The sequence below is a fragment of the Ctenopharyngodon idella genome, chromosome 20 (assembly GCF_019924925.1).
Source record: "Ctenopharyngodon idella isolate HZGC_01 chromosome 20, HZGC01, whole genome shotgun sequence".
In the NCBI taxonomy this organism is placed as follows: domain Eukaryota; kingdom Metazoa; phylum Chordata; class Actinopteri; order Cypriniformes; family Xenocyprididae; genus Ctenopharyngodon; species Ctenopharyngodon idella.
The window spans coordinates 7,185,552-7,197,899 of record NC_067239.1 but is presented as its reverse complement, the minus strand read 5'-3'; the positions used below and the strand labels follow the sequence as shown (position 1 = coordinate 7,197,899).

General features: G+C 36.0%; 1 protein-coding gene across 1 annotated transcript; it reads left to right on the top strand.

Annotated features, from left to right (window-relative positions):
• The first annotated feature begins 3,742 nt into the window (after positions 1 to 3,742).
• LOC127501851 (alpha-1-antitrypsin homolog) lies at positions 3,743 to 6,792 on the top strand. Its single transcript, XM_051874082.1, has 5 exons — positions 3,743 to 3,859; positions 4,971 to 5,715; positions 5,829 to 6,099; positions 6,249 to 6,396; positions 6,505 to 6,792. The coding sequence occupies exons 1-5, from the start codon at positions 3,857 to 3,859 to the stop codon at positions 6,691 to 6,693; spliced, it is 1,356 nt and encodes a 451-aa protein (XP_051730042.1). The 5' UTR covers positions 3,743 to 3,856; the 3' UTR covers positions 6,694 to 6,792.
• The last annotated feature ends 5,556 nt before the right edge of the window (positions 6,793 to 12,348 follow it).

Here is a 12,348-nt window from a genome sequence, read left to right as displayed (position 1 = left end):
TCTCAGTTGGACTGTCCTTTGCCCTTGTGAAGATGACAAGGATCTCACATGACCTACTCTCAATAAGGCTTGACAAATGGGCTTCTCAACTTCACAGAGGCCTCAGCGGAGAGCACATTTTCCTGGTCATCCATAACCTAAAGAAGACCCTTACAAAACAGCTCACACAGTATTATGAGGCATGATGCAAATGCAAGCGCAATTGTGAACGGAACTTCCAAGAGAGCTGGAGACACCAGAAAAGGCCACCCCACAATGAGAGGACAGACAAACCTACTTTGATAAACACCGTATTGCAACCCAGGCTCATTTCTGCAAAATGATATTACGTTGCTTCTTGCACATTTTGCGACACTTTAATTTTCTAGTGAAATGTCCAATGAGTGGCGCTAAAAGCACATTCAGTTCTGGCAACATTTTATTGCGTTAGTAATGTTTTATTGTTGTACATGGCAGTTCAGAAATGAAATGTCCGACAAGCAGCGCTAAATTGCATTTAAAAATAGCGTACCACCTACAGTAAACTACACTAAACCTAACCGAATGCAAACATTTTATTACATTAATCATTTATCGCGACTCGTGTTTCACAGGACTCGTACCCAAGCGCTCCTCATCGCAAGCGCAATCCTGTACCAGGAGGACTACCGAGCAAGTTCATTATGTCAGAAAAGCCGAATTATGTGACACAAACCATGCGCTACGTTTTTAGGTCATATCGTAGTATTGTGCCAGGAACTCTACGAAAATAAGTCTTTATTAATAGAATAATCTAACCCTGTAAGCATACTTTTGTCTAAAAAGGAAAAAAGTAATTGCCATTGAACCGTTCATTTTAGTTGGGAACTGCAGTTAATTGTATGTATAGGTACATTTTTTGGAGTCTTGCAAAAATGTAGTTATAGGTTGCTGTATTTTAAAAGGTATTCGGTCCAGTTCAATTCAAAATGTTTTGATTATTTTCAACATAAAATAAACGTGCATTCAAACTACTTTTGTTGCACAAACTTTAAACATCATTTTATGCACATGCCTAAATATATAAAAATAAAACCAAGTCACTGTCATGCTGTTTGTAGGAAAATAGGATGAAGCATTCAGCAGTAGACAGACAGGGTGGTTGTGGATATGCTAACTCCAATCAGGATATTGCATTACACTACTATGGTATTGAAGCTGCCATACACACACTAGCCAGAATATTTCTGCTGCTACAAGGGGCTGTGCTCAGAGAACTAGTCTCAGCCTCAGACGTCACGCTCACGGACTGTTGACTGAACATCTGATGCATATGGCATGCTTATCTGGAAAAACCTCAGGAGTTTCGAAGTCATCATCTGGTTGGTTGAATTCTACGATATGTCCGGGAGACGTGTGTGTCACATTCTTTAATGGTCCGCCTAGAAACAAATGCCGTGACGCCAAACCCCCTCGTGGAAAAAGTCGTGTTTACAACTGTGACAATAAGCGCTTACCAGGATCAACTGTATGCTGGGTTTTCAAAAGTGTGTGTGCAAGTGAAGTTTGCTGCTCCATTGTTGTCTTAAATTAATAATTTATTAGATGCATGCCGGTCTGTTATCGCAGGGACATTGACTTTACATTTCCACGCCCCTAAACATGACGCAGAACTAAACGAACAGTGATTGGTTGCGTTACATGTCAGTCAAACATCCTCTTGGGCGGTCCTTGGCCAATGAAAGCTGCGATAGAGTCCAGACCTCTATCAGTCTGAAGGTCTGGCTATGTGAGACTACCAGAGAACTGACTCTCCATGGTCTGTGTGTAAGCATATATTACATTGGGGTCTACTTTGATTTAAAATGTGAAATAAATAAATAAACAATTAGAAGATATAATAATAATTTTGTGGTCTAAACTGCACTTTATTGAGAACGTTGTATTGTGAGCATGATGGGACAGAACATATTCTTTTAAATTGTTTAGTATATGAAAAGGAAAAAAAGAATTGTAATACAATCTAAGAGAAGTGGGAATACTTGGACTGTCCCCCCCAATTAGGTCGTAGGGTATAGGGATAGGGGTCAGTATTTGTTGTAGCATTGTTTACACAATCAGTAGTTGACATGACCAATGAAATCTTTAGAATCGGCTGTGGGGCGGAATTTGCACTGAACTGGTTTGGGGGGAAAATCATGCCTACAGAATTTACTACAAGATTTAAATGTAGCTCTAGATTAAAATATATAAATTACTTTTCAAATATAGCAGTAAATGAATGGAATAATATATACTTTATTTTCATTGTGTTTTATACATTGCATTCACAAAGTCACTCCAGTCCAGTTGGTGACGGCCAAGCACCAAAAGCTGATTTGGCATCCGCCAGTAAAACCCTGAAAGATAAACAGAGAGTTTGAATATTTTACAAAATTTACATTAAAAGAATGCTATGATACAAATTGAATGAGCACTATTTGTAGTTTAATGATCGAATAAGAAAATTGGTAACATTGATTATGTGATAATTTAAAAGGTCTTTTGATCATTCTCAAATCATGCTGGACCATCTGCATTATCATTAAGTTTTAAACAAACTTATGGAGTTTTTCACATAAGAAAAGAACAACCAAGAACAACCAGTCTAAAAAAAAAAAATAATCCATAGCCTCTGACAGCCTCAGTACAAGTGCTGCTGCCATTAAAGCAAATGGATACATATCAAAAATAGGAAATCCAGAAATTCTTGACTTTTCACTCAATGTGTTATGCAGACAATATAATATGTAATGGGGAAAAAAAAAAAAAAAAACTTTATAGTGGTCTCAGACTTTTGGACCCCACTGTATATTTCAATCTAATCCAGTACAGAAGGAGCTGTCTTAAGCCAGACATTTTGTTTGTGGACAATTGCAGCTCTGTAAACAACAAGCTCAAGAAGCTTCATTCTGAATTCAACTGTTGTAAACATGCCAATAAAATGGAGAGAAAGTGACATTCCACACTGTCTAAAACATTGATTTTCTTTGCCCGTTTGACAGTTTTGCAGAGATCCGACTCCCAAAGTTTGCTTTGGAAAAAAAAAAAAAAAAACTTGTACTTCAGAGACTCTCTGTGTTCACTCTATGTTCCTTAGATCAGCCAATTGTACACAGCCTTCAGAGGTGAACAATCTGGTGTTGACTCTTGTGAAGGTATTAATTTTAAGCACCCTTCTATCACAGTACAGTAAATCACTGGTTGACTGATTGTGTCTCTCTCAGCAAGCTCTGTATGTGGTGAACTGAATGTGGATGAAAACCCAATATAAAAGAGGGGTATAATAATAATAATAATAATAATAATAATAATAAAAGAATAAATAAACCATTACTGAGTCAGTCATAGGAACTTTTTTTTTTTTTTTTTTTTTTTTTTTTTTTCAAAATAGTCAGAAAATAAATATACATTACATTTTTAATTGGAGCATAAACAGTAAATAAATAATTTGTTTAAATCCTAAATAAGAGAAAGTATTTATCATCGACTGCTAAATTTAGTGTAGAGCTTGACCATCATAGACAAAAAAGACACAAGTCACCACGGTATCATAAGATGTGAAGACTTTTGATCAGTAGTCTGAGAGGAAGACAGTCATATCAATCCTAAATTGCTGATTGACTACTTTTTAAATCTAAATCCCATCAACCTCATTTTAAGTACTGAAAACCCCTGACACTGAAGTCCAAAACTGTGTTGCATCACTAAATGCAGAGCAACAGCTAATCATGAGCGATTGTGTTCACAGAATGGGGGTGGAAATGGGTTAATGTTTAAAAATTTTACTCGGCTGATGCTTGAAGGACTATAAATTGACTCCACTCCATCTGAACAGTCTCCCGTCAAGAGGACTTTGATGGTAAGTTACAATTGTTTCGCTTAAAGTGCTATGATTTTAACCGAATTTTAAATAGCTACTCTTTTAAATTTTCGTAAAATATGTGAAATGCAAAAGCAGAGATTTGTGTGATAAAGTATCACCCATTAGTGCAAAATCCCAAAGTTTGTACAATGCTGTCCCCTCTGGTCATAACCTCCTGGGACCCAGGAATAGACTTTTGTCCTCTGTAGTGGACATTATATTTTAGTGAATTTCTCTGACATCATACATGTCACAGTTTTAAGTCTGGCTGTCCTGTAAAGAGCACATTCAGGGCTTTGCAGAGATACCAAATGTTTGGAAGTTTCACCATGACAACAACTTCTCCTTGGTCTTTAAAAATGACTGACATTAATTTAGTGATCAAATTTAGCACTCTTATGGAAATATGATAATATTTTGTAATTATCATTTAAATTGGATTATTTTTTAAATTGTTTGTTATAAATCAACATCTCAGGAAAATGTTATGGGGTTTCTAATCAAAATTTGACTGTCTGTTACAAAACAGGGCATTGATTTCATACATGACCTCTGTAGAGGACAACAGGACTTAAATCATGATTATCAGGCATTTTGGGAGACAGCGAATAGCGAAATAAATTAAATATCAATATTCCTATTAATTATTAGATATCATTATGAAAATGTTGCCAATTTTTACTCCCATTATTACATATTGCTCCAAGAACACATTAATATGCAAATTAGATACAGTGTATAGATGCATTGTATTGAATGGGAAAATCCACGTATGGCCATTTTACCCACATATTGCATAAAGTAAAATGGTATATTGATTCATTCCATTCTATCTTTCATAACATAGTTCCTGAAACCTAAAAATTGATTGGCAAATAAAAAAATAAAAAATAAAAAATTCCATTGTTTTTGCCTATACATGTAATTTATTGTCATTTTATTTTTAAAACAACTTAGTCCTGGTGTCCACTACAGAGGACATAGCATAAAATATGAATAAAATATAATTTTACAAAAATGTTATTTTTCCATTTTTTCTTATGCTCTAAACAATGTAATGATGTGAAACAAAATGTTAAATTCAAAAACTTTTTTTTCTGGGTCCCAGGAGGATAAAATACAGGTGAAAAAAATGTGGGGAAAGATTTATTGCTGTACGATTGCTGCTCTGCTGCTAGCAACAGCCTGGGCCGCGCCCCACGAAGGCCACGACCACGAAGGCCACGACCACGAAGGCCACGACCACAAAGGCCATGACCACGAAGGCCACACAGCCGAGCACCACCACCATTTTCACCACGGGAAGGACGAACCCCACCCCAGCCACGAGGGTGCCTCCGATGCCTGCCACCTGCTCTCTCCACACAACGCTGACTTCGCCTTCTCTCTCTACAAGAAACTTGCGTTCCACCCTGATGCCGAGGGCAAGAACATTTTCTTCTCCCCGGTTGGGATCTCAATGGCTTTGAGCATGCTGGCTGTAGGAGCCAAGGGCAGCACTTATTCACAGATATACAGCAGTCTGGGTTATAGCGGGTTTGAGACTGAGCAGGTCAATGAGGGTTATGAGCACTTGATCCACATGCTGGGCCACAGCCGGGATGCCATGCAACTGGAAGCAGGAGCGGGTGTAGCCATCAGAGAAGGCTTAAAAGTGGTGGACACGTTCCTGAAGGAAGTTAAGCACCACTACAACAGCGAAGCCTTCAGCGTTGACTTCTCCAAGCCTGAAATTGCTGCAGAGGAGATTAACAAGTTCATCGCCAAGAAAACCCACGACAAGATAACCAACATGGTGAAGGACCTAGACTCAGATACGGTGATGATGCTGATTAACTATATGTACTTCAGAGGTACTAAATAAACTTCTCTTTCTTTCAGTGATATTCGTGTAATAATAATTTCTTTGATCTTTGAGAAGTCTTGGTTGACACTGACCTGAAGTTCTTGCCATTTGTCTTGATAGGGAAGTGGGACAAGCCATTTGATGCAACACTGACCCAAAAAGCTGACTTCCAAGTGGACAAGGACACCACCGTGAAAGTTGACATGATGAAAAGAACCGGCCGCTATGACATCTATCAAGACCCTATCAACCAAACTACGGTCATGATGGTGCCCTACAAAGGCAATACTTCCATGATGATCGTTCTTCCTGAAGATGGAAAGATGAAGGAGGTTGAAGAATCCATCTGCAGACACCATGTTAAGACCTGGCATGATAAACTCTTCAGAAGGTAATATGGGCGATACCTCCAGATTTAAATTCATGTGTTAGTTGACTTCGGACCTGAAGGTTGATGGTTGTTTAGTTGCACAGAAATTTGGGAACTTGGGATATGGCCATAGTAGCTGATATACCATATTTTACATTTCTGCCCTTCAGTTCTGTGGACCTGTTTATGCCCAAGTTCTCCATCACTGCAACATCCAAACTGAAAGGCATTCTGCATGAGATGGGAATAGCCGATGCATTCAGTGACACAGCAGATTTCTCCGGGATGATAGAAGAGGTTAAAGTCAAGGTGTCAGACGTATGTATAGACTTGTTTTTACTTCTTGAAGCACAACCAATGGTTGATAGACCTAATGAATTTGAAAACTCTAGAGAGTCAAGTTCACATTTTGAATCCAATCTCCAGGTTGTCCATCAGGCAGTCCTCAGTGTGGACGAGAAGGGCACAGAGGCAGCGGCTGCAACCACGATAGAAATAATGCCCATGTCCCTGCCAGACACCGTGGTGCTCAACCGGCCTTTCATGGTACTGATTGTAGAGGACAGCACCAAGAGCATCCTCTTCATGGGCAAGATCACCAATCCTACTCTCTGAGGTCCTACTCCAAATATAACTCACCGGCCCTCTGCATATGGCTGCTAATCTTTATGTAGATCTCATTGTAAACTGCAATAAATGTTGATTTGATTGTAATCAAGTGAGTCATCATTTACAAAAAAAAATAAATAAATAATAATAATAAAAAAAAAATAATAATAATAATCTGGAAAAACTGCAAATTTGAGCTTGTTAAATTGTGCTTCTTATTTTTTTTTTTTTTTTTTTTTTTTACATACGTTTAACTTAATTTAGCAGATCATTTAATACAAATGTATTTACAGTAGAATCAAACTCATTTACCCTCGTGCATTAAAAAAAAAAGTTACACTTAGGTGCAAAATGGACAAAAATGTCCATGCCAAAAAACTGTCATAGAAATATGATTTATTTATTTATTTTTTTCCACTTTCACTGATGTCATTTTTTTAACCAGCATCTGTTCTATCCATAGATACCAAACATTCATTAATTTTAAGAACTTTAACCCTTTAAATGCTGGTTTGTTTACATAATGCCATAGGTGTTTTTTTATGAAAAAATTAAAAATAGTAGTTTATTTTCATAAACTAAATGCTAAGCAGAATTTTTTTTCTTTGCTTATTAGATTCTTGGGTGGGTCAATGAAGAACAACAACATTAATTTTGAGGCATTTATATTTTTTATGTAGTGTCAGATTTTTTTTTAAAAACTAACACTTAGGTCCATAATGGACAAAAATGTCCATGCCAAAAAACTGTCATAGAAATATTATATATTAATTTTTTTTTTTAATATATAGACTGTTTTTTTTTTTTTTTTTATCAGCATCTCTTCTATTCATAATTACCAAACATTCATTCATTTTCAGAATTTTAACGCTTTACAAATCGGTTTCTTTACATCCTCGGCTTCTAATGCACCTGTGTGCTCACTGTCAGTGGGCAACACTAGCTTCAGAGCTTCCTCTGCTGAGTAACGTCTCTTCAAACAATGAAATGATCAACCCCTCAAGCACCACATATTTATAGGTTTGGCTGTGAGGACACCTGTGTGAACTCAAACTTTGTATAAAATCTACCAGACTAAAAAATCAGCATTTTCTTGTGGTGAAAACTAAAACAATGTGTTTAGGGGCTTCTGAACTTCTACTTCAAATTCAAGCATACCTTTTATCTCCGTACAAAAACAATAACAAGTGAAAAAGTGCAATCAGGGGTTAAGATGCGTGTTTGGTCGAAAAAGAAAAACCTCAAAGCCTTCTTTGACCTTTTTCATAGTTTTCACATGGCCCTATGACCCTGCCAAGGGTGTGACTCATACATGGAGTGGGATTTTTTGATTGCCAGTACGATATAATTTCTAACTATAATTTCAAACTAATTACACACATTAAATTTTCAGTAAACACATGCAAACTACACTCTGACATCCTTACCAATATACCCACACAATTATAGCTGCATTATTTTTCAAATTGACTCTATAATAGACTATAATATGCATAAGCAGAAAACACAAATAAAGCAAGTATTTCTTTTATATGCCAAATTTGAAAATATGGCACAATCTAGTAAATAATGGTAAAAATGTCAAATTTGAAGCCTTGCCGATAGAATGAATGCCTATTTGCAAATATTGTATCATTTTATAGTCAAATGGCCCTGGGTTAAAAAATTGCAGTTTTAATGGGTTTCAATGTGGACATTTTTGTCCTTAAGGTCCTGAGTGTGAGTATTTTTTGTATGAAGGGTAAAATTGATTTTTTGAAAGAAATGAGGGTAAAATATTAATTCCAATAAAATTCCAATAAAAATAAACACCTGAGCCAAAATTCATGTAGTTGGCATTAACAAAGGCACACAAAAAACTAAACTGAAATGGACAAAAATGTCCATAAGGTTGCACAAGGGTTAAAGCAACTTTGGTTAAGTAGTAATTCTGTGACACTTTCTGTTGTTGCCTCACTGGTATTCCTCAGGAGTCCTGCAAACAAACGACAGACATTTTGATTTGCAGCATTGATCTTTTTCTGTTTGTCTTCATGTAGCCTACTATTATTTAATATATAGTGCCACATATGCAGTATGCATACACAATAGCCTTACATACATTGAGTTCCAAAACTTTAAGACCACCATTGTAGGAATGCTTCTAATTTACTCAGCTTTGTTCTGTGTTTTTTGCACAATCCTGTTTATAACTTTGTTTATTTCTAGGTTTTGATTCCCAAATTTTCAAAGTGGTCTTAGACTTTGGACTACACTTTAGATAGAGCTTTGTTGCCTCTCTGTTGTCTAGTTTTTTTTTTTTTTTTTAGATCAAATGTATTGAGATGAAACAACACCATTGAAAATAACTTTTGCTTTCTGAATCCTAAAACTTAAAATAATAAAAGTGCATATATAAAGATAATAATACAAATTCAAAAACAAAACAAAACAAACAAAAAAAATAAATAAAAACTCAGAAAACAGAAACACTAGGAGGTTGGCAGTAATTTTTGTTTGTCTCAAAATAAATTAATTTCTCATTTCTAATTATATGAAAAATAAATACAACTATGTTTTGGGTTGCACAACAGAGGGAAGGATGAGATAACCTCTAGTTCATTCCCCTCACCTCTCTGACCTTTAACCTTTCAATAGAGCTTCTGCTCCTGGACAGTGTGCTCAATCAATACCATGTCCTCTGTAAATCCAACACAGCAGCCTGAGGCATGTCTGTCTCTTCTACAAGATGAAGAGTGCAAATAAATGAAAATGAAATGAAAGCCTTATTGTATGAGGTATGCAGTCAGGAAATAGATCACATCAGGGTGATACTCATTCCAAGATAACTCTGGCAAAGTCTCTGGGCCATATGGCAGTTCCTCACATGTTTCTGCTCAAGCCTGATATGTCATCATGTGGTTGTGACTTTTTTCGAGGGCTGACTAATGAGTGGTAGGTGTAGACTTGTTTTATTGGATTTGTTTTATTAATGCATGCACACAATGACGATTAAAGGATTAGTTCACTTTCAAATGAAAATTACCCCAAGCTTTACTCACCCTCAAGCCATCCTGGGTGTATATGATTTTCTTCTCTCTGATGAATGCAATCGGAGATATATTAATAAATATCCTGATGCATCCGAGCTTTATAATGGCAGTAAGCGAGCTGAAGAAAATGCTTCCATCCACATCCATCCATCATACGCTACCGGTCAAAAGTTTGGAAACATTACTATTTTTAATGTTTTTGAATGAAGTCTCTTATGCTCATTAAGGCTGCATTTATTTCACAATAAATACAGAGAAAACAATAATATTGTGAAATATTATTGCAATTTAAAAAATGATGGTTTTCTATTTTAATATACTTTAAAATGTAATTTATTTCTGCGATCAAAGCTGAATTTTCAGCATCATTACTCCAGTCTTCAGTGTCACACGATCCTTCAGCAATCATTCTAATATGCTGATTTGATACTGAGGTATTATCAATGTTGAAAACAGTTGCTTAATATTTTTTTGGAACCTGTAATACTTTTTTCAGGATTCATTGATGAATAAAAGGTTAAAAAGAACAGCATTTACTAAAAATATAAATCTTTTCTAACAATATAAATCTTTACTATCACTTTTTATCAATTTAACACATTCGTGCTGAATAAAAGTATTAATTTCTTTCAAAATAAAGAAAGAAAACAAATTACTGACCCCAAACTTTTGAACGGTAGTGTATATTGTTACAAAAGATTTCTATTTTAAATAAATGCTGATATTTTTTAACTTTTTATTCATCAAAGAATCCTGAAAAAGTATCAACTGTTTCCAACATTGATAATAAATCAGCATATTACAGTAATAAAGTCCTTCTGAAGCGAAGCGATGCGTTTGTGTAAAAAAGAAGTAAAATATCTATTTTCCACCAGACCGCCTTCCATATTCAACTTACAAAGAAAGTGTAAACTGTGAGTTAAGCTTTTTCCGTAAGTTGAATAGGGAAGGTGTAGGATGTAGTGTAAGCTTTTTGAACTGCCAGAGTTTTACACTTTCTTCTTACGTTGAATGCGGTCTGGGGGAAGCTAGATATTTTACTTCATAACTTGCTAAATATGGATTTTTTTTTTTTTTTTTTTTTTACACAAATGCATCGCTTCGATTCAGAAGGACTTTTTTAACCCCCCGGATACGTGTGGAGTATGTTTATGATGGATGGATGTGGATGAATGCACTTTCTTCAGCTCATACTCGTTGGTATCGTTTGCTGCCATTATAAAGCTCGGATGCGTCAGGATATTTATTAATGTATGTCCAATTGTGATCATCAGAAAGAAGAAAGTCATATCCACCTAGGATGGCTTGAGGGTGAGTAAAGCTTGGGGTAATTTTCATTTGAAAGTGAACTAATCCTTTAAACAAGCCTAATTAGAGTAACAGAATGACTGGACTGGACAACTAGTTATCTGTGAGAGAGCTGCTCTGCGCTGTACAAACGCATGTCTGCCGTGTGTTGGCTTCCCTTTCGGTAACTCACAGCGACGGAGATAAGCTGTGTGTCATCTGAAGGTTTTAGATCCAGTTATTGCTCTCCACCAGAGCTGCTTCCGTCAGTTTTGTGTTCTAAGCACGACTCAAATGTTCCGCTCTCCACTCAGATATAAAAGCTGCTGTCGTTTAATGAAGATTTTATGGATAAACTCGCAGCTAGAATAGACTCTTGTATTGTCAAAAGTGATAAGACTTTTTAGTTTTATGGATGTCGCCATCTTTGATATTACTTTGGTCACAGTCACTATTAATAGAATACAGACTTGACTCTCGTTGCATGTTCATTCAGACAGTTTGAGACACTACTGTAAATTGTTGTGTTAACAGGACATTTCGAGACTTACACCTGCAAGTACATGCGGTTGTCAATCCAATCAGTGTGAACATAGCCATACAGGACTGACAACCATATTCTGCTACGGTGTGAACGTGGCATTATATGGCTGTTTTCCACTGCATGGTACAGCTCGGTACGGCTCGCTTAAATAGTACTACCTCAGTTGAGCTTCCAAGCGAGTCGTACCATTACACTGGGATCTCTGATTGGTCAGAGAGAATCGTCACTACCAGCGTCATTAATTGATTATTTCCACTTAACAGGCATGGAAACATCGAGCTAATGTTGAGGTACTGAAAGCTAAAAGGTGTTAACAGAAGATTCATTTTTAATATGTTTAACCATCATTTGAAATAGTGATCATTTCATACTTATTTCTCATTTTTTATCAAAGAGAAATGTTTTAAAGAGAGACAAGCAAAACATCAGAGAATTTATTGTCACAACCATTATAGCCTAATACTTGCTCATATTTGTGCCGTTGTCTTCCTTTCAAAAATGATGTCACTTCCTGGAGGATGATGTCATTAAGAAACTAGCTTTTGTTTGTTAAAAGGGTTTAACAATTAAAATGTACATTATTCATTTAGGAGACACTTTTAACTGATAATCAACAAGCGATTCATCATATGGTGGCAACAATATAAAGTTTCAAATGATTACCAATTAAAGCAATATTCAAGAAACCATATGCACTCTAAAAAATGGCAGAAATTTTAATGGTAAAAGACTGTAAAAATGCTACGGTAAAAAACTGTTAATTGCTTTACAGAAAGTTACCGTACTATATACGGTGAA

What these genes read in the sequence shown, in the direction of transcription:
- LOC127501851 (XM_051874082.1), top strand. An exon ending in TAACTATATGTACTTCAGAG is followed by an intron (nt 5,716 to 5,828) that starts GTACTAAATAAA and finishes TTGTCTTGATAG; the next exon opens with GGAAGTGGGACAAGCCATTT. An exon ending in CATGATAAACTCTTCAGAAG is followed by an intron (nt 6,100 to 6,248) that starts GTAATATGGGCG and finishes TCTGCCCTTCAG; the next exon opens with TTCTGTGGACCTGTTTATGC.